The sequence below is a fragment of the Lampris incognitus genome, chromosome 10, assembly GCF_029633865.1.
Source record: "Lampris incognitus isolate fLamInc1 chromosome 10, fLamInc1.hap2, whole genome shotgun sequence".
Taxonomy (NCBI): domain Eukaryota; kingdom Metazoa; phylum Chordata; class Actinopteri; order Lampriformes; family Lampridae; genus Lampris; species Lampris incognitus.
The window spans coordinates 5,048,786-5,070,094 of record NC_079220.1 but is presented as its reverse complement, the minus strand read 5'-3'; the positions used below and the strand labels follow the sequence as shown (position 1 = coordinate 5,070,094).

The 21,309-nt window shown below is 47.3% G+C and overlaps 1 protein-coding gene across 1 annotated transcript in view; it reads left to right on the top strand.

Annotated features, from left to right (window-relative positions):
- The window catches only part of nsfa (N-ethylmaleimide-sensitive factor a), a 31,590-nt gene extending 10,784 nt beyond the window's left edge, over nt 1–20,806 (top strand). Inside the window, exons 8-19 of the mRNA XM_056287222.1 lie at nt 944–1,143; nt 2,698–2,863; nt 5,081–5,155; nt 5,740–5,927; nt 7,813–7,908; nt 12,403–12,559; nt 12,769–12,902; nt 14,552–14,698; nt 15,643–15,777; nt 17,897–18,010; nt 19,825–19,880; nt 20,764–20,806. Of these exons, the coding sequence (XP_056143197.1) occupies nt 944–1,143; nt 2,698–2,863; nt 5,081–5,155; nt 5,740–5,927; nt 7,813–7,908; nt 12,403–12,559; nt 12,769–12,902; nt 14,552–14,698; nt 15,643–15,777; nt 17,897–18,010; nt 19,825–19,880; nt 20,764–20,794 (1,499 nt within the window). The 3' untranslated portion in view covers nt 20,795–20,806. The remainder of the gene's footprint in view (nt 1–943; nt 1,144–2,697; nt 2,864–5,080; nt 5,156–5,739; nt 5,928–7,812; nt 7,909–12,402; nt 12,560–12,768; nt 12,903–14,551; nt 14,699–15,642; nt 15,778–17,896; nt 18,011–19,824; nt 19,881–20,763) is intronic.
- The last annotated feature ends 503 nt before the right edge of the window (nt 20,807–21,309 follow it).

The following is a 21,309-nucleotide window of genomic DNA, read 5'->3' as shown; positions in this document are numbered from 1 at the left end:
TACTATACGATATGGTATGATATGATGCAATACAATACGATACAATACAATATGATACAATACGATACAGTACAATACAATATGATATGATACGATACATTACGACACGATATGAAACGATACAATACGACACGATAAGATACAATATGACACAATGTGATACTATACGATATGGTATGATATGATATGATGCAATACAATACGATACAATGTGATACGATACAACATGCCAAATGATAAAATACTACATGACACAATGCCATGTAGTAACACGCATGATGAACCATGATACAATTCAAGATATACAGTACACAAAAATCTCCTGCTGTCTCAGAAATATCTTAACTCGCACATTAAAAGCACTGGCTGCTTCCTTCCCAGCTAGCTGTGCAGAAAATTTAAAAGTATTTACAAAAAACTAGCTTAAAGGTGCAATCCACAGTTGGTGCACACAGTGGCCGTCTGTCCCACTTCTGTGGCTGTTTTTGGTCTGAGGTCGTAAACGTCGTTCACTTGATTACTTGAGAAATGAGAAAACCAGCTGGAGCCACGTCACTTTCAGTTCCTTTTGAGACCTTCGGTTGTCTCCGTTTCTCAACCAAACGTAGAGTGATGAGCTGATGGAGACCACCGTCATGTGTCTTGTTGTCCGTGGAGCACTCGTATTATCGCAGTACTCCACATAGCCATGGCAGCACATGACATTACAGATTGTACCTTTAATAGAAGAATGAGACTCTTCTCAACTTGCGTTGTTTTTTTGTTTTTGTTTGTCCATTTGTTTTTATTTCTCTCCTTCTCTCTTGTTCCTCTCCTGTTCCACATTCTTCCAATGTCATCTTTCTCATTCTTCCATCTTCTCACCCCTTTTTTGCTTTCTGCCATCATCTTTTCTCTCTCTGTCTCTCTCTCTCTCTGTTTCTCTCTCTGTCTTTTCTTCCAGGTTGTAAACACGTGAAGGGCATCCTGCTGTTCGGCCCGCCGGGTTGTGGTAAGACTCTGATGGCCAGACAGATCGGTAAGATGCTGAACGCCCGGGAGCCAAAGATCGTCAACGGCCCCGAGATCCTCAACAAGTACGTGGGCGAGTCTGAAGCCAACATCAGGAAACTGTTTGCCGAGGCTGAAGAGGAGCAGAAGAGGGTGAGAGAACACATGTGGCGTTGTCCATCTATATCTTTCTCTTTTTTTTTTGGCATCTTTATTGCTAATCACTGCGCCACCATGCCGCCCCCAAGTGTTAGCTTTTACAAGCAAATTCTATCCAAAGGACAGAACTGTTAGGTGCTCATGACTTATGATCATATTTTGAATACTGCAGGGAAATAAGTGGGCTACTTTAACTGAGCTGGTGATCAGCTAATGGCATTCCATTGCTGTACAGTTTATGAGGGGCTACTGTCACCAATGCCATTTTTCTAGACATAGCAAAAAAAAACCATGCACAACACACAGGCAGCCATCAGCAGGTGGAGGCGCAAGTGAAAAACATTCACGCTGGCTTCAAGCTCCCAAGACTTTGGTTCGGTGTTTAGAGCAGTGGTCATGTCATTGAGGGCCATGACTCTGCAGACTTGCATTCAAATCAAACTCTACACCAGCTGCATTCACTGATAAGTCCCCTCTCTCCAGTTGAAATTGTAAATTGTACCATTTGGCAAAATCAGCTTAGAGAGAGTCCTCGATCGGTATGAATATCTGCAAACTCTTGGCGTTCAATGGCGAATGAGTGAAATGTTGCAAGTAAGTATTGCTGGAGCTTTAATCCTGAGCGTATGTTTTTCCACTTGCACGAAAAGTCCAGCACTTAGGTCGTCTCACAGCAAGAGGGTCCTGGGTACGGGGGCGTCCGGGTAGTGTAGCAGTCTATTCCGTTGCCTATCAACATGGGGATCCCAGTTTGAATCCCTGTGTTACCTCCGGCTTGGTCGAGCGTCCCTACAGACACAATTGGCCGTGTCCGCAGGTGGGAAGCCAGATGTGGGTATGTTTCCTGGTCGCTGCACTAGCGCCTCCTCTGGTCAGTTGGGGCGCATGTTAAGGGGGCAGGGGGAACTGAAGGGGAATAGCGTGATCCTCCCATGCGCTATGTCCCCCTGGTGAAACTCCTCACTGTCAGGTGAAAATAAGTGGCTGGTGACTCCACATGTATCGGAGGAGGCATGTGGTAGTCTGCAGCCCTCCCCGGATCGGTAGTTCAGCCACCAGGACAGCTTGGAAGAGCAGGGAAATTGGCCGGATACAATTGGGGAGAAAATGGGGGGGGGGGGGGGTATTTCGAACCATGGTAAAGATGACTGATGGGATTATGGAACTTGACTCCATCATACACATGGAGAAAATAAACATTTATTAAGGGAGAAAAGTTGCAGATAACAGCTTTAACTTGCTGTTCACATTATTATTTTGGGGTCGTTTGTGACTATGAAAGTGAAAGGTGATATGTGTAATTCTTATTTGATAACATCTTCTGTTGTCCAGCAGTATGAATGAATTATGAGAAGTAATCCATGTAGACCAGACCAACAAATTCAAATAGGAAGGTAGATACCCTTCCAGAAAACCCTTTCTATCAGGGCAGGTCAGTGATATAAAGAGCAGACGGAGGACATAAACCCAAATCTGCAGATGCACTAACTCCCTCCGTCCTCTCCTCTCTCTCTCTCCCTCCTTCTCTCTGACGCTACCGCTCGCCAGCTGGGCGCCAACAGTGGTCTCCACATCATCATCTTCGATGAATTGGACGCCATTTGCAAGCAGAGAGGCACGGGCGCCAGCAGCACGGGCGTGCACGACACCGTGGTCAACCAGCTGCTGTCCAAGATTGACGGCGTGGAGCAGCTCAACAACATCCTGGTCATCGGTGAGTGGCGTTGGGGGGAAGTAAGTTCTCTCTATACTCTACACTGAACAACCAGCACCGCCCCTATGTTAGCGCCCCCGGACCGGTGATGTTTTGGTCACATCCCTTCTCTCACATCTTTTTTTTTGGGGTGGGGGTGGGGGGATTTTCCCCCCCAATTGTACTTGGCCAATCACCCCACTTTTCTGAGCCGTTCCGGTCGCTGCTCCACCCCCTCTGCTGTTCTGGGGAGGGCTGCAGACTACCACATGCCTCCTCCCATACATGTGGAGTCACCAGTCGCTTCTATTCACCTGACAGTGAGGAGTTTCACCAGGGGGACGTAGCGCGTGGAAGGATCACGCTATTCCCCTCAGTTCCCCCCCTCCCCCGAACAGGCACCCCGACCGACCAGAGGAGGCGCTAGTGCAGCAACCAGGACACACCCACATCTGGCTTCCAACCCGCAGACACGGCCAATTGTGCCTGTAGGGACGCCCGACCAAGCCGGAGGTAACACGGGGATTCGAACCGGCGATCCCCATGTTGGTAGGCAACGGAATAGATCGCTACACTACTCGGACACCCTCTTCTCCCACATCTTAACCATTGCACCTTAATTATATGTTTCTCTCTGTCAACACATAGGTAATAAAATGACCTTCGCACTTTCATCATTCGGTCTGGAAGACTCTCAAATTTTTGCTGAGTTCAGATTGTGCAGACAGCGACAACCACTCCAAGCAGTATCACCAAACAAGTCCAAATGAAAGTGAAGAAATGCTGACATGATGCAACCTCTTGTGGGTTCACAGCAGAACTTGCTAATGGACTTACCGATGCAGAATCTCAAAAAAACAAATGTAAAAATGCGATAGAGCAGTTTACATCATCCTCAGCCATCTAAGCCCATTACACACGAGGATAAATCCTGTCCTGACAAACATCCCACTGTGTGTGTGTGTGTGTGTGTGTGTGTGTGTGTGTGTGTCCCGGTTCTCTCATTTGGGCTCAGATTTTAACCCAAAGGTGAAATTGGTGTTCGACAAAAGTAACATAACCAGACCTGATGAAATCCAATAGCTTTGCCTCCGCCACCAAAAAGACCAAGTTTCATTAGGTTAAATCAGTGCACAGAATACATTTGGGAAATGAAATCAAAAAATATGGGCACAATACAATAGATAGAAAATAGCGGAATGAATAGCAGTTCATAATTAATTCCTGTCCTCTTGTCTCCAAACAGGATGACTGTGTTGTGCTGGTAACACTCTTGGCAACCGGAAAAATGTGTCATTGGTGATTGATGGCGGTGTGTGATTGGTGAATGTGTGATTGGTGGCGGTGTGTGATTGGTGAGTGGTGGTGGTGATTGGTGGTGTTTGATTGGTGATTGGTGGTGGTGGGTGATTGGTGAGCGGTGGTGTTTTATTGGTGATTGGTGGTGTGTGATTGGTGATTGGTGGTGGTGGTGATTGGTAGTGTTTGATTGGTGATTGGTGAGTGGTGGTGTTTGATTGGTGATTGGTGGTGGTGGTGGTGATTGGAGGTGGTTGAAGTGAGTTGCCCCCTTCAAAGTGAAGCACTTTGGGTGTCTAGAAAAGCGCTATATAAATGTAATTGTTATTATTATAATTATATCTACAGTTTATTATCAGTTCTGTCCTTCAGTCCTGCCAGTGAGGTCAGTGTGTCAGTATGTGTAATGTGTTACCATGCAAGCTGACTTGTCTCTGAACAAATATCACCCTCTCACAATCTGGTCAGTTTGTTAATAACGGGATTCTGATTCTGTTACCACACACAAGATGCATCACTGAGTCTCTCTCTTTCTCCCTCTGTCTGTCTGTCTGTCTGTCTGCCTGCCTGTCTGTCTGTCTGTCTCTCTCTCCCTCTTTATCGCTCCCTGCCTCTCTTTATCGCCCTCTCCCCCTCTTTATCTCTCTCCCTGTCTTTGTTGCTCTCTCTTTATCTCCCTCTCTTTCCCCCCTTTATCTCTCTCTCCCCCTCTTTATGGCTCTCTTCCTCTCTTTATCTCTCTCCCTCTATCTCTCTCTTTATCTCGCTTTATCTCTCCCTCTCTTTATCTCTCTCCCTCCCTCTTTATCTCTCTCTCCCTCCCTCTCTTTATATATATATATATATATATATATATATCTTTATCGCTCTCTCCCTCCCTTTCTTTATCTCGCGCTCTCTCTTTATCTCTCTCCCCCCCTCTCTCCCTCCCTCCTCCAGGTATGACCAACAGGCCTGATCTGATAGATGATGCCTTGATGAGGCCTGGCAGGTTTGAAGTCAAGATGGAAATCGGTGAGCACCTCCATCTCATCTGGGGTCCTTATGAATGAAACCTGCAGATACAGTCAGATTTTGTTCCCTCTCGTTGAAATATTCATAATGTTCATGTTGAATCTGATGTTTTGACCTCTTGGTTTTTGACTGCAGCCATTTCCAAAGTACTGTGAGACTCAAGTAATGACTGAACTGTGTCTAATTCAGGAGTACGCTGTTGAGGATACATCTAATGCATTTTGAGCCAGTCTCACCGTACTATGTTAGAGAAATGACTTTATCAGCGTGCAGTGTATTCACTTTGCTTTTAATTTTGTCAAGCGTGTCTGTGATCAGAGACATCTGCTGTGGAAGACCTTTCACATCACTTCATCTCACTCTTCCTGTCTACGATGTCTGACATGTGATCTGGTTTCATTCTTTCCCCCATCTACACTTTCTCCAACTTGCCCCTTTCTCTCCTCCCCTTCCTCTACCTTTACCCCCCCCATTTTGTCCCCCCCCTTTTCATTCTTCCCTCACTCATCCTCCCTACCGACCCACCTCTCTTCCCTCGTCACTCCTCTTCCTCCCCATCTTGTCCTCCATCCTTAACACTGCAGGTCTCCCCGATGAGAAGGGCCGGGTCCAGATCCTCACCATCCACACCAACAAGATGAGAGGCTTTGGCCTGCTGGCGGGCGACGTCAACATCAGCGAACTGGCGACCGAGACCAAAAACTACAGCGGCGCTGAGCTGGAGGGTCTGGTCAGGGCCGCTCAGTCCACCGCCATGAACCGCCACATCAAGGTCAGCCCCCCGCCAACCACACCCCACCGTGTTTTCCTGTCACAGCATCATGTGGTAGCTTGCATATAGATATACATCGCTTTATCCTCTTTTATTTTAAAGGTTCCTCAGTATAGTTTAGTTCTTCTAAATATATTCTCTATAGTTTTTATATATATTGTATATATATATACTATATACTTGCTCTTGTGTGTATTTTTAATATTGTCTGCTTTTGGATTATGTGAGCTGTAATGACGCTTTAATTTCCCTCGGGTTCAATAAAATTATCTATCTATCTATCTATCTATCTATCTATCTATCTATCTATCTATCTATCTATCTATCTATCTGTCTATCTGTCTATCAGTCTATCAGTCTATCAGACACGGAGGTGAGAATAGCTGGTTAGTGGTCCTAAATACTAAATATTGAGGTTCACCAAATTGAAACTTTGTTGAGTTTCTACTTGAGGTTTATGATTTTGAAGTTGTGTCTTTTCTATATGATAATACTACCATACAGCTCATTTGTAACTAATTTTAGTTGAATTAACCATTTTAAACTTAAAAGTATAGAAATTCTTGAAATGAATAGAAATTACTTTTGCTGTAAATGAACTGAAACTATTAACTACAAGATTCACTAAAAATGTGTGTAGTTAATATGTCTAAATTAACTAAACTTTTTAACTAAAAATACAATTAAAGGCAAAAGCTTGGATTAAAGAAAACCCCAAATTGTTAAATGGGGGAAGGAAAGTCTAAAAAAATAAAACTTAAAAAAGCAGCGGTCATGTAAAAGTTACAGTCAGCCTTATTTACTGTCAGTCCAGCTCAGGACATCCGGGTTTAAATAAGCTGCGCTGTTTGTGATTCTCAGTGGCGACACCTAGTGGTCACATGAGGTAAACCAAACCAGTGCAGAGCTGAGGTTCCCTTTGACTTTTTACTGCTACCCAGCCTTGTGTTCACCGTCGTGAAGTTGTTGTGACAATTGATGTGATGTGTGTGTGTGTGTGTGTGTGTGTGTGTGTGTGTGTGTGTGTGTGTGTGTGTGTGTGTGTGTGTTTCTACTGAATAAGACCATTACTACTGACTTCTACTACTGAACCTGTTTCTAGTATTTCTGTTCTCCTGTTTACTACATGTTGTTGGTCTAAGGTGCACGTACAGTAAATGTGCTTGACATGATGTACACTCCAGGCTATGGTATTATTACTGTGTAGCAAGTGTACTACTACTACTACCTCATATAAAACTGTTGTGATATGATGTACTATGTAGCAAATGTGCTACCACTACTTCATACACTACAGCTATGATATGATTACTGTGTAGCAAATTTACTGCTTATTTAACTTCATGTAGTACAGCTACAGTTTGGTTACATTGTTCTATTATGAGTAATGACAGCGTTATTACGGCGACACGGTGGCGCAGTGGTTAGAGTGGTCACCTCACAGCAAGAAGGTCCTGGGTTCGAACCCCGGGGTAGTCCAACCTTGGGGTCGTCCTCTGTGTGGAGTTTGCATGTTCTCCCTGTGTCTGTGTGGGTTTCCTCCCACAGTCCAAAGACATGTAAATCGGCCATATTGAATTGTCCCTAGGAGTGTATGTGTGTGTGTGTGTGTGTGTGTGTGTGTGTGTGTGTGTGTGTGTGTGTGTGTGTGTGTGTGTGTTGGCCCTGTGATGGACTGGCGGCCTGTCCAGGGTGGCTCCCTGCCTGCTGTCCAATGACTGCTGGGATAGGCTCCAGCATCCCGCGACCCCGATTGGGATAAGCAGCTTGGATAATGGATGGCTGGATGGACAGCATTATTATTCACAGAGACACTTCTTATTTGTTATTTCACCAGTAGTTTGTGGTTGCTGGAGGTCAGCGTGATGTGTGTGTTCCTACGCAGGCTACGTCCACAGTGGAGGTGGACATGGAGAGAGCAGAGAAGCTTCAGGTCAGCCGAGCCGACTTCATGGGATCCCTCAACAACGACATCAAACCAGTACGTACCAGTGTTTTATTTATGCACCCTGTCTTTTCTGTTTGTAAACCATGTCTGTTCACAAAGGCTGGCTTCATTTTTGTGGAACTTGGTGACACTGAGGGACACCTTTAGGGCGTACTGTGGCGTGCGAGGCCTCCATCTCAGAGATGTGTATGAAATGAAACGGAGTCACCACTGCTGCGCCCTCAGCCATGTTTAATCTGCACATAGAAGAAACATGGCTGACACTGGGTTTAGATCATCATATTGTGCTGCAGATCATCATGTTGTAGTGCAGCATCTATATGTGAAGGTCTCCTACAAGCTTTATTCCATATCTGCATGGTGGCCAAAACAGATTTTTCCAAACCTGGTACTATCTACCTTCTTCTTCTGCATTTGGCTGCTATGTTTAACGTAATAATAATAATAATAATAATAACAATCATTACATTTATATAGTGCTGTTCTAGACACCCAAAGCGCATGTAGATACCAGGGTTATTGATCCATTAAGAATTATTAACTAATTAATTGCACAGTTTGCTGTGATTAATGGCTTTTTTCTTCTCAAGACTGAAGCTTGTAATAATGGATATTTATAAATGTAATATGTAGAAACAACACAAAGGAAGTATGTTTCAATTCAAATACTATTTTTAATAGCTCACTGGCCACCCGATGTCTGCTGGGATAGGCTCCAGCATCCCCGCGACCCTGAGAGCAGGATACGCGGTTTGGATAATGGATGGATGGATGGATGTTTAATAGCATCTTTTTAACTAGGAACACAGATTCTCTGCGGTGAACTACAGATTTACAATAAAACCATTAAGGCCATCAAACCTGACTGTCAGCGTGAAAGAAATATTTCCTGTATGCACCAACAGTAATAATAACACTACCCAGGCCTATATGTTAAAGTGCCAGTTGAATTTCAAAACCATCAAGGCCATTAAAATTAGATATGCAATAATCTCTTGTATGCACTAACATCAGGAACATTTACTTGTCATTTCATTCCATGCACCTGCGCACATGAAATGAAATGAAATATCGTTTCCCCCAGCCCACAGCAGTGCAACACAAAGACAAAAACACATATCCAAACTACAAGAACACACATATCCAATCTATTAAAAAAAAAAATTCACTGTCCAAGAGAGCAAACGCCAGGATGACTATCGGAACTGCCAGTCTGCATGGGCCAGCAGTTAGCTTAACCTGCCCCGCTTCCACGTCCTGTCAGACCGCCCTCAGTGTTTCCTCCTCGGGTGCAGCTCCAGGTAGGGCCGTGGTCCCTGGGCCCACAGGATGCAACAGACCAGGCTCCCCCAGCCGATCCAATGCCAGCTCCCCCAGCCAGACACCTTCGACACGCCTCTCTGCACTCCACTCGACGACACCAAAAACAGTCAACGCTAGGCGAGCCGCCGCCAGACCGTCCTCTGTGTTATCGGAACTGCTGGTCTGCATGAGCTAGCAGTTTAGCCAGCCCCGCGTCCGTGTCCTGTCAGACCGCCCTCGGTGTTTCCTCTTCAGGCTCAGCTCCAGGCAGGGCCGTGATCCCTGGGCCCACAGGACGCAGCAGACCAAGCTCTACTAGGCGATCCAGCACCAGCTCTCCCAGTCATCAAACGAAGACACTGTACTGGGTGAGGCCGCTGCAAATGTGAATTCGCTTCACCATCTTCCCACCCCGGAAGTGGAAGGATTATAATTATAAATGATAATTAACAACAAAAACTGAGTTACATGTTCAAGTATCAGTTGAATTTAAATTTAAAATGTCATGAATTCACAACGTTCATCACGTGTTCATCGCAGAACCCCGTATGCACCCCGATGGCACAGCACAGTAGAACATCTGATGTTCTCCATGAGGGGATGAGGGCTGGGGACAAATAAAGCCTCCTGCTGTGAGGAAGAGGAGATTAAGGTTACACACTGTACCGGTCCAGTTAGGAGCAGAGCAGGAAGACACAGCTCTCCCTCTGCATTAGGAATGATGAATTAGAGGCACAGATCCAGATCAGTATACGAGTTGACATGAGGTTATATTAGCACCATACACAACCCAATCAGGAATCAGGAACAATTTATTGTCGTTTCTATCATGTACTTGCGTACACAAAAGAAAAGCAATTCCGTTTCCTCCAGCCCACAGCAGTGCGACACAAAAGAAAAAAACACACCCCAAATTTCCCAAAAATGACACCACCAAAAACATACAAAAACAGAGACAACGAAGCAAAAAACAAACAAACAAACACACAAACAGTTAACAACACGGTCCAAAAAATTCCACTGTCCAGAGAACGAACACCAGCCAGGATGACTGTCAGAACTACCGGTCTGCATGGGCTTGCAGTTAGCTTAGCCTGCCCCGCTTCCGCGTCCTGTCAGACCGCCCTCGGTGTTTCCTCTTCGGGCGCAGCTCCGGTCAGGGCCGTGGTCCTTGGGCCCACAGGATGCAGCAGACCAGGCTCCCTCAGCCAGACACCCTCGACACACCTCCACACGACGACACCAAAAATACAGTCAAGGCTAGGCGAGGCCACTACCAGACCGCCTCGGTGTTGTCGGAACTGCCGGTCTGCATGGGCTAGCGGTTAGCTTAGCCTGCCCTGCTTCCGCGCCCTGTCAGACCGCCCCGATATATGCCTGTGAAACAGCCTCGCACAGCCGCCACAGGAAGTAAACAAAACGCAGCTGCGCTGATTTTTTTCTAAAGCATTTCAAATTAATCGCAAAAATTAAGGTGTTCATTTTGACGGCGCTAGTAAATACTCTGCACCGTGTCATTTTTCTTTGGAAAGTTCTACCTGATGGTAGCCATTGAAATGACAATAGCCCAAAAGTGTTCATGATCCTGATGTTTGTAGATTAGCTTTTGTCTCAAATACACCGGTGACAGGAAGTGTAGGACATCTGTAAACTCTGACGCTGGCCACTGGCGCTAACGCAGCAGACCAGGACTCCAGTCTACACCCTCCGCAGGCCATTGGCCACTCTTTCAAGGATGAGGATGTGCACATCCTTGATAGGGAGGAACGAGGGAACGACCATCCCTTAACCGAGGGGGAGCTAAGAGTACATCTGTCACCATCTTACAATGCTGTGATTGCAACTAGTCCCCAATCCTCTGTGAATAGTACACATGACCATTGTAACCCTCGTTAATGGCCACGCCCATATCTGCATATTTGCATATGAAACTGGTCGTTGGTTTGGGTCGTTATGCCACTGTATTGTTTATAAGGGTGGGGATACCTGCAGTCAGGTGAGACTGAAGAGGTCACTTAGATGATGATGACACGTTTCTCCCAATAAAGGTTGTCTCCAGATGGACTGATTCAACCTTCTGGTGTTTCCTTACCTGGATTATTGAGCGTGCACCAAGACAGACGTCTGTAAATCTTGCATGTAACTCTTCAGGGTTGTAACTTTCAACAGGGAGGCGGCCTCTCCCTGATGTTCAGTTTCTTAAGTGACTTCAGAATAAGGAGCCAGTATGGAAGATGTAATGTGTGATATTTTTGTTTTCCTGAAGCATCATCAGAATCAGAATCAGAACACTTTATTCATCCCTGAGGGGAAATTGGGTTCTATTACAGACACTCACGCTCTAATAACTAAAAACTAACAAGACGCTAGATAAGAAAATAGAAACGGAAACAAACAGAAATAAAAGATAAATAAGAAATAGAAATAAGAACAAAATATATCAACAAGCACGGTGCACATAACACCCTATCTGTACTGCACTACCGCAGCACACAGCAAGCAGCACAAACAAAACCCGACAGGGCAGTCCAGTGACCATTAACTCAGAGGGTCAGACAGTCTTGAGTCTGAGGGAGGAGTTGTAAAGTTTGATGGCCACAGGCAGGAATGACCTCCTGTGGCGCTTTTCGGCAGAATGAGTCTATTACTAATAGTACTCCTGTGCCCAACCAGCATGTCATGGAGCGGGTGGGAGACATTGTCCATGGTGGCATGTAATTTCAACAGCGTCCTCCTCTCAGAACCCGCCGCCAGAGAATCCAGTTCCACCCCCACAACGTCACCGGCCTTGCGGATCAGTTTACAGTTCATTGAGCCTGTTTAGATCCGCTACCCTCAACCTGCTGCCCCAACACACAACAGGAGAGCACTGGCCACCACAGACTCACACCGCATCCTGAGCATTGTCTGGCAGATGTTGAAGGACCTCAGCCTCCTCAAAATGTAGAGACGGCTCTGTCCCTTCTCTTAGAGGGCATCAGTGTTCTTAGCCCAGTCCGGTTTATTGTCTGTATACACCCCCAGGTACTTGTACTGTTCCACAGTGTCCACACTGACCCCCTGGATGGAGACAGGGGGTCACTGTTGTCATGTCCCTCCTGAGATCAACAGCCAGCTCCTTTGTCTTAGTCACGTTGAACTGCGGATGGTTCTTATAGTAAATACCAGAAGTGGTTGCTGAGTGGTAGGGGTGGATGTAAAGTCACGTGTCCTCCCTGTCTGCAGGCATTTGGTACAAACCAGGAGGACTACGCCAGCTACATCATGAACGGTATCATTAAGTGGGGCGACCCGGTGACCCACGTCCTGGACGACGGGGAGCTTCTGGTTCAGCAGACCAAGAACAGCGACCGCACACCGCTAGTGGCTGTGCTGCTGGAGGGTAAGGCTGGAGACACACACACACACACACACACACACACACACACACACACACACACTTCCTTTGTGGGTAATGTTCATCAGATAATCATCAAGCTATTCCTAATCTGCAACATCTCAGTGAAACCAACAACAGCACGGATCTTTAAAAAAAAAAAAAAGGTTGAGTATTCCCACTACCCCCCCCCCCACCCCCCACTTCATGTGCAGGTCCCCCCCACAGCGGGAAGACGGCCCTGGCAGCGAAGATTTCGGAGGACTCTGAGTTCCCCTTCATCAAGATCTGCTCCCCGGACAAGATGATTGGACACTCTGAGATCTCCAAGTGTCAGGCCATCAAAAAGGTAGGAGGCCTGTTTTGAGGAGCACCACCTCCAGACACCATTAAAAACATTGGTAGTGATGTGTCTCGGGGTCTTCGGCTGGTTTGGGGTCTTCGGCTGGTTTGGTGTCTTTCGGCACCGAGGACCCTTCAAGGGCCAATCATTCAGTCCTGATACCACATGTGTTCTGTCCTTTGGCATCATAAACGTCTGAGAATAATGATGTGTGTTTGACTTAAAGATTAATGTAATAAGGACATGCTGGGTTGCTGACGTGTTATATTGAGAGCCAGTTACATTTCTTCGTTTGGATGGATGCAAGTTTAATAGTCTGCTACTTCCCGCATGCACGCTGCTGTGGGGTTTGAATTCACACCACAATGTCCGATTTGGTGGGACGTCCAATTTTCTAAACATTAAAATAGATGGTCATATTTTTTTCCAGGAAAAGCCATACTTTGATTAGCATAATTACACAAATGTGTTATTTTCATTTAATTGCCTGTTTAAGTCGATAAACTTACATGTTGTACCTTTAGTAGCCTCTTTATAGTTTGTGTACTTTATTTTGTTTAGAAAAAAAAGAAAACCATTAAATGGGCAGCTGTGATGCTGTTTGTCCTTATGCAGTGTTAGCACTCAGTTAGCATGAGAGTTAGCACCGAGTTAGCATGACAGTTAGCACTGAGTTAGCATGGGAGTTAGCGTGAGAGTTAGCACTGAGTTAGCATGAGAGTTAGCACTGAGTTAACATGGGAGTTAGCACTGAATTAGCATGGGAGTTAGCACTGAGTTGGCATGAGAGTTAGCACTGAATTAGCATGGGAGTTAGCACGGAGTTAGCATGAGAGTTAGCACTGAGTTAGCATGAGAGTTAGCACCGAGTTAGCATGGGAGTTAGCACCGAATTAGCATGGGAGTTAGCACTGAATTAGCATGGGAGTTAGCACTGAGTTGGCATGAGAGTTAGCGTTGGTGCAGCACATCTTGGACTGGTTTTACCAACTTTAATGTATTTTGTGCAGCTTCACCTTGCAGGAAAACATAAATATCAGATTGGAAATTGAAATCAGCAGCAAAAACAAAAAACAAAACGGGGCGTCCGGGTGGCATGGCGGTCTATTCCGTTGCCTACCAACACAGGATCGCCCGTTCAAATCCCCGTGCTACCCCCGGCTTGGTCGGGCGTCCCTACAGACACAATTAGCTGTGTCTGCAGGTAGGAAGCTGGGTGTGGGTATGTGTCCTGGTCGCTGCACTAGCGCCTCCTCTGGTCGGTCGGGGCGCCTGTTCGGAGGGGAGGGGGAACTGGGGGGAATAGCGTGATCCTCCCACACGCTACATCCCCCTGGTGAAACTCATCACTGTCAGGTGAAAAGAAGCGGCTGGCGACTCCACATGTATGGGAGGAGGCATGTGGTAGTCTGCAGCCCTCCCCGGATTGGCAGAGGAGGTGGAGCAGCGACCGGGACGACTCGGAAGAGTGGGGTAATTGGCCGGGTACAAATGGGAGAAAAGGGGGGGACTTGATCAGGAATCCCATTATGACGTTACATAAATAGGTTTAAACTGATTTTCCCTCTTGACCTCCCCTCTCTTCCTTTCTCACTGCCACCATTTCCTCCTCTTCACCGTCTCTCCTTCTTCTCTGGTGCTTTATTCCTCCTCAGGTTTTCGATGATGCCTACAAGTCCCAGCTCAGCTGTGTGGTGGTGGATGACATCGAGCGTCTCTTGGACTATGTCCCCATCGGCCCTCGATTCTCCAACTTGGTCCTCCAGGCTCTGCTGGTGCTGCTGAAGAAAGCCCCTCCAAAGGTCAAAGTTCAGCCCGGGGCGGACCGGGAAAATAGATGAATGGCTAAGTGACAATGACGATAACAGTGTGAACAGTAATGATAATACAGTTTAGAGAACTAACCCAGCAGTGAAAGAAAGAACAAGAAGAGCAAAAGATAAAGAGTATTTTCATCAGTAATTTACTTTATTGGTGTTTGTTTCATACTCCAGGATGACTGACTGTACAAGTTATTATAATTACACATGTCCTGTGTGTGCGTGATGTGAATGCTCATATAACACTTTTAATTCAGATTATCAGCTATAAAAGAGAAAGAGAGAAGTTGTTTTTTTATTTTGTTCACAGATTCAGAAGGTGGTGTCTTTAATCTACCAAAGGAAGGTCTTTGTTCTTATCTGTCCATATGTCTGCTTTGGTTTTTAATTATTCTCTCTCTCTCTGTATGTCTGTCTCTCTCTCTCCCTCCCTCTCCCCCGTCTCTTTTTCTTGCTCCCCCCCTCACCTCCACCCTTTGTGTGTGTGTGTTTCTCTCTCTCTGTCTCTGTCTCTCTCTCGTTCTCTCTGTCTGTCTGTCGCTCCCCCTCTCTGTCTCTGTCTGTCTCTCGTTCTCTCTGTCTGTCTGTCTGTCTGTCTGTCTGTCTGTCTGTCTGTCTGTCTGTCTGTCTGTCTGTCTCTCTCCCTCTCTCCCCCTCTCTCTCTTTCTCGCTCCCCCTCTCTGTGTCTCTGTCTCTGTCTCTCTCTCTGTCTGTGTCTCTGTCTCTCGCTGTTGCTTTGTGTGTGTGTGTGTGTGTCTGTCTCTCTCTCTCTCTGTGTCTGTCTCTCGCTCGCTCGCTCTCTGTGTCTGTCTCTCTCTCTCTCTGTGTCTGTCTCTCGCTCGCTCGCTCTCTGTGTCTGTCTCTCTCTCCGTCTCTCTCGCTTTCTGTCTCTCTGTCGCTCTCTCCCTCTCGCTCCCTCCCTGCAGGGCCGGAAGCTGTTGATCATCGGTACAACCAGCAGGAAGGACGTCCTCCAGGAGATGGAGATGTTAGACGCCTTCAGCACCACCATCCACATCCCCAACATCTCTACTGGGGAGCAGCTGGTGGATGCCCTGGAGGTGAACACACACACACACACACACACTCACATGGATACAGACAACACTCCCACACCCACGCATGCATATATGAACACATATACATATGTACACACTCATGTACACACATTTATATTTATTGGGCAGTACGATGGCCCAGTGGTTGGTGCTGTCACCTCACAGCGGGGGAGGTCCTGGGTTCGAACCCCGGGGTTGTGAACCCTGGGGGGGGGGGTCATCCCGGGTCCTCCTCTGTGTGGAGTTTGCATGTTCCCCCGTGTCTGCGGTGGGGTTTCTCCGGGTGGTCCGGTTTCCCCCACCATCAAAAGAAACGTGCATGTTAGGGTTAATACTCCTGTCTGTGCCCCTGAGCAAGGCAATGGGAAAAGAGCTGGAGTTGGTCCCTGGGCGCAGCATGAAGTTTGCAGCCCGCTGCTGCTAGCTACACAGATCACAGCTAGCATGGCTTAATATGCAGTAACTGAATCTCCCCAAAGGGACTAACAAAGGAAACTTAATTTAACGGCTTAATTTATATGCAAGCAGTCAAACACACACAAACACACCCACGGGCTGTTCATACTAACTAATGGTGTGAACAGAAGCAGGCATAGCAAGATATGTGTGCACACACACGTGGTTCACATGCATGCAGTCAGATGCACCTTCAGGCACATGGATACCCACACTCACACAAGCACACACATACACACAATGTACATTACATTACATTACAGTCATTTAGCCGACGCTGTTATCCAAGGCGACTTACAATAAGTGCATTTAACGTAGGAAATCAGGAGAACTACTAGTCATCAGAGGTCATAAGTGCATCTAAACAAGCATCTAAGAGCAAAACCAGTGCTGAAGTAAAAGTGCAAGAAAGATGTTTTTTTTTAAATGAGTGAATACAATAAGTGCTAAGAACAAGTAACAGGGTAGTAGTTCTTGAAGAGGTGAGTTTTCAACCTGCGCCGAAAGATGGGCAGCGACTCCACTGTCCTGACATCAGTGGGGAGTTCATTCCACCACTGTGGGGCCAGGACAGAACCGAGCCGGGACCGGGTCGATCAGCAGCAGGGCCTCTGAGCGACGGGGCAACCAGGCGTCCCGGGGCAGCAGAGCCAAGTGGTGGGGCGGGGGTGTAGGGCTTGACCATGGCCTGGAGATAGGAAGGAGCTGTTCCTTTCACTGCCCTGTAGACCAGCACCAGAGTCTTAAACTGGATGTGAGCAGCTACTGGGAGCCAGTGTAGGGACATGAGAAGGGGAGTTGTGTGGGAGAACTTAGGGAGGTTGAACACCGGACGAGCTGCAGCTTTCTGAACAAGCTCCAGAGGTCTGATGGTCGACGCCGGGGCGCCAGCAAGGAGGGAGTTGCCGTAGTCCAGCCGGGAGATGACCAGATCCTGGATGAGCACCTGTGCTGTCTCGTCGGTGAGGAATGGGCGACTCCTCCTGACGTTATAGAGGAGACATCTGCAGGAGTGAGCAACCGATGCAACGACGTTTTCAGCAAACGACAGTTGGTCGTCCAGGATCACACACATTCACACACAGGCATCGCATGTTATTAAATATACCGCCTGCAGGGGGTCCGGGTGGCGTGGCGGTCTATTCCATTGCCTACCAACACAGGGATCGCCGGTTCGAATCCCCGTGTTACCTCCTGCTTGGTCGGGCGTCCCTACAGACACAATTGGCCGTGTCTGCGGGTGGGAAGCCGGATGTGGGTATGTGTCCTGGTCGCCGCACTAGCGCCTCCGCTGGTCAGTTGGGGCGCCTGTTCGGGGGGGAACTGGGGGGAATAGCGTGATCCTCCCACGCGCTACATCCCCCTGGTGAAACTCCTCACTGTCAGGTGAAAAGAAGCGGCTGGTGACTCCACATGTATGGGAGGAGGCATGTGGTAGTCTGCAGCCCTCCCCGGATCGGCAGAGGGGGTGGAGCAGCGACTGGGACGGCTCGGAAGAGGGGGGTAATTGGCCGGGGTACAATTGGGGAGAAAAGGAGGAGGGGATATATATATATATATATATATATATATATATATATATATATATACCGCCTGCCAACATGCATGTAGACACACAGACACTTCTGCTGCTGATCGTTTGTGACGTGTTTGTTTCCCGGGGCAGCTGCTGGGGAGCTTCACGGAGAAGGAGCGGGCCAGCATCGCCCAGCAGATGAAGGGGAAGAGGGTGTGGATTGGCATCAAGAAGCTCCTCATGCTCATAGAGATGTCGCTGCAGGTACACTCACACACACACACACACACAGCACCCACTGATGGGACTTTAAAGTTGCAGTCCTGAAGATTTACATGCAAACAAAGGACAGCTTGCATCTATAACACCCTATAAGCATCTATAACGCCCTATAAGCATCTATAACGCCCATACTTTCCTATAATGTGTATTACAATGACTAACGGCTATGGCTGAAGACTGTGAAACAGCGCTGAAGTCTCATTATGCACCTCTACAAAACTTCAGCAAAACAAGTTGGCTATGATGCATTATGACATCTGACAGATAAACAGGCTAATGATGACATTTTTATAATGCATAAATCCGTTTTAAATTGACATAATGTATCATAAAGGTGGTTATGAGGTGTTGTGAGGGCGTATACATGGTTATAATGAATCTTACAATGACTTATACCTACACTTATAGGGCGTTATAGATGCTTATAGGGCGTTATAGATGCTTATAGGGCGTTATAGATGCTTATAGGGCGTTATAGATGCTTATAGGGCGTTATAGATGCAAGCTTCATAGAAAGTGTTACCGAATATTCAAATCAGGAACGACTTGTTTTTAGCTGCCCTTTGTAATGTTTGTCATGTTTGCTGTCAGGTGGGACTTTGCAGGTAATCATTACACAACTACAGTGAGACAGTCAGTGTTTGGGATTGACAACCATAATTACCGATGACTCATGTGGTGTTGTACACAGGTGACAGCGGAGCGGCGTGAAATGAGCGGCGTGTGTATCGAGGTCATTGTCGTTCATGAAACCTGAAAGTGAAGTGAGCAGAATCGAAGAAAAATAAAATTGAAATAAAAACTAAAACTAAGCCTAAAACCAAATAGAATTAGTATTCAAGTTGAAGCAAAACTGCATCCGTTTCCTTTTTTCCGGTAGTCATCACTTTTCTTTTTTTTTTTTTTCATTTGGATCGAAATGCGGCTGGTCCAGATGACCTCAGATGTGCCATCTGACCACGTGTCTACATGTTATCCTTCTTTTCATGTTTCTTCGTTTTAGTTTGGTCTCAGTAAAGCAACTCATGTTAAATGTGTTGAGACTTTATGGGCACAGAACATCTGACACGGTTCGAGGTGGGCGGTGGTGCAGGCGGTGGTGCAGTCCAACCTTGGGGGTCGTCCCGGGTCATCCTCTGTGTGGAGTTTGCATGTTCTCCCCGTGTCTCCGTGGGTTTCCTCCGGGTGCTCCGGTTTCCTCCCACCATCAGAAAGACATGCGTGTTAGGGTTAATACTCCTGTCTGTGCCCCTGAGCAAGGCAGTGGAAAGAAGAACTGGAGTTGGTCCCCGGGCGCTGCAGCTGCCCGCTGCTCCTGAACAATAGGACAGTTACATGCAGAAGATAAATTGGTTGTAAGAATACGAGGACAAAAAAATAAATAAAAATAAAGTGGCTGAAACTCAGGTTCAGCCATGTTTGTTCGTGTGGCGGTGGGGAAGGTGCTGATACAACGCCACTGCTGACTCTCATTGAGTTTGAATGGATCTCTTGAGATTTGGGTCGATCCAGCACTGATGCAGTTGCCACCTATCACCAAATGAGTCAGTCGGTTAAACCGACACAGACGGCTCCAGGGGTGTAACTTTACTGACAAACGCCGGAGCCTTGTATGACCAACTACACCGAGAGCAAGGAGAAGAACCAGATGTTGAGTCGGTTTTGTGTTTCTGCGCCTGCTGTGTTGTGATCCACGTGGATATCAACATAATTGTCGTGATTAAAGTGTAGACTGTAAAGAATGGATGACTCAGATAGCCCAGCAGGCACTCAGGACTCTCTCTCTCTTTCTCCAGATGGACCAGGAATACAGGGTGACCAAGTTCTTGTCTCTGCTCAGGGACGAGGGGGCGTGAGTACCACCACAAGGCACCAGTCACATCCATCAAAACATCCGCCAATCAACCAACCACACCCCCCCATACCCCGCCCTCTTTTATGTAGCTGCTCATCGTCTGTGTTTATCTTCCTCCTCCATTATCATGCATTTGGTTTGTTCCTTTTACAGTAGACCTTCCCACTTCGCTTCCGACGGTCTGTCAGTCGACTGTCCTCTGCAACCTGTTCTAGAACACACTTAAAAAAGGGGGGGATTCAGGGACACCCGGGTAGCGTAGCGGTCTATTCCGTTGCCTACCAACACGGGGATCGCTGGTTCGAATCCCCCTGTTACCTCCGGCTTGGTCGGGCGTCCCTACAGACACAATTGGCCTTGTCTACTACGGGTGGGAAGCCGGATGTGGGTATGTGTACTGGTCACTGCACTAGCGCCTCCTCTAGTCGGTCATGGCGCCTGTTCAGGGGGGCGGGGGAGCTGGGGGGAGTGGTGTGGTCCTCCCACGCGCTACGTCCCCCTGGCGAAACTCCTCACTGTCAGGTGAAAAGGAGCGGCTGGCGACTCCACATGTATGGGAGGAGGCATGTGGTAGTCTGCAGCCCTCCCCGGATCGGCAGAGGGGGTGGAGCAGGTCAGTTACCCCACTCTTCGGTAACTGACCAAGTACAATTGGGGAGAAAAAGAGGGGGGGGGGGGACTTAAAAAAAAAGAAGAAGGGATTCAGTGATGTTGCAGTTCTTATAATGACCTGTAGGAGACTTCCACACACACACATACACATACTGATGTAGCCCTACTCATCCTCCTGACGTTGCAGTAATAGGCCGCCAAACCAGTCGGTGGCCATTTTGCCGTCGCATGACGTCTGACCTTAACGGCTTCGTTTTGCAATCACCAGGTTGAACGAAGGCGATCAGATCCGCATTTAAGCAGACCGCCACTCGCTGCACGCCGGTAAGGTCCACAACACAACGGCCAGACGAGTGTTGGCAGGTTATGCGCACAACACACGTGCAGCTAGTTAAGCACATGTGCAGTAGGTAGGCTAACACGTTAGCTTAGCGCTCACAGCGGTAGACCTCTGAATATTGGCTCCTTTATGTTTTGTGTGTCCTTTGTTTGTCTGCGTTGGGGTCTTTTTTGTGCGGTTTTGTTGCCAAATACTGTTATTTAAAGACTTTTACTGACGTTTTAAAACACTAAAGCAGCATTTATTAGATCACGCATACTTTCCTAAATCCTTGTTTTCCATGCTTTTCATCTCATCCCCCGCCTCATGACCACATCCCAACATTGTTTCGTTATGGCGCAGCGGGTCAGCGGGTGTTGCGTGATATTCTGTACGCCGCGTTCATCTTGCGTGGCGGAGATCAACAACGCACCGCTGACCATCTCCTCTCATGACTTCCTAGCAGCTTCTCATGTTGAGGACGCGCCCAGGGGT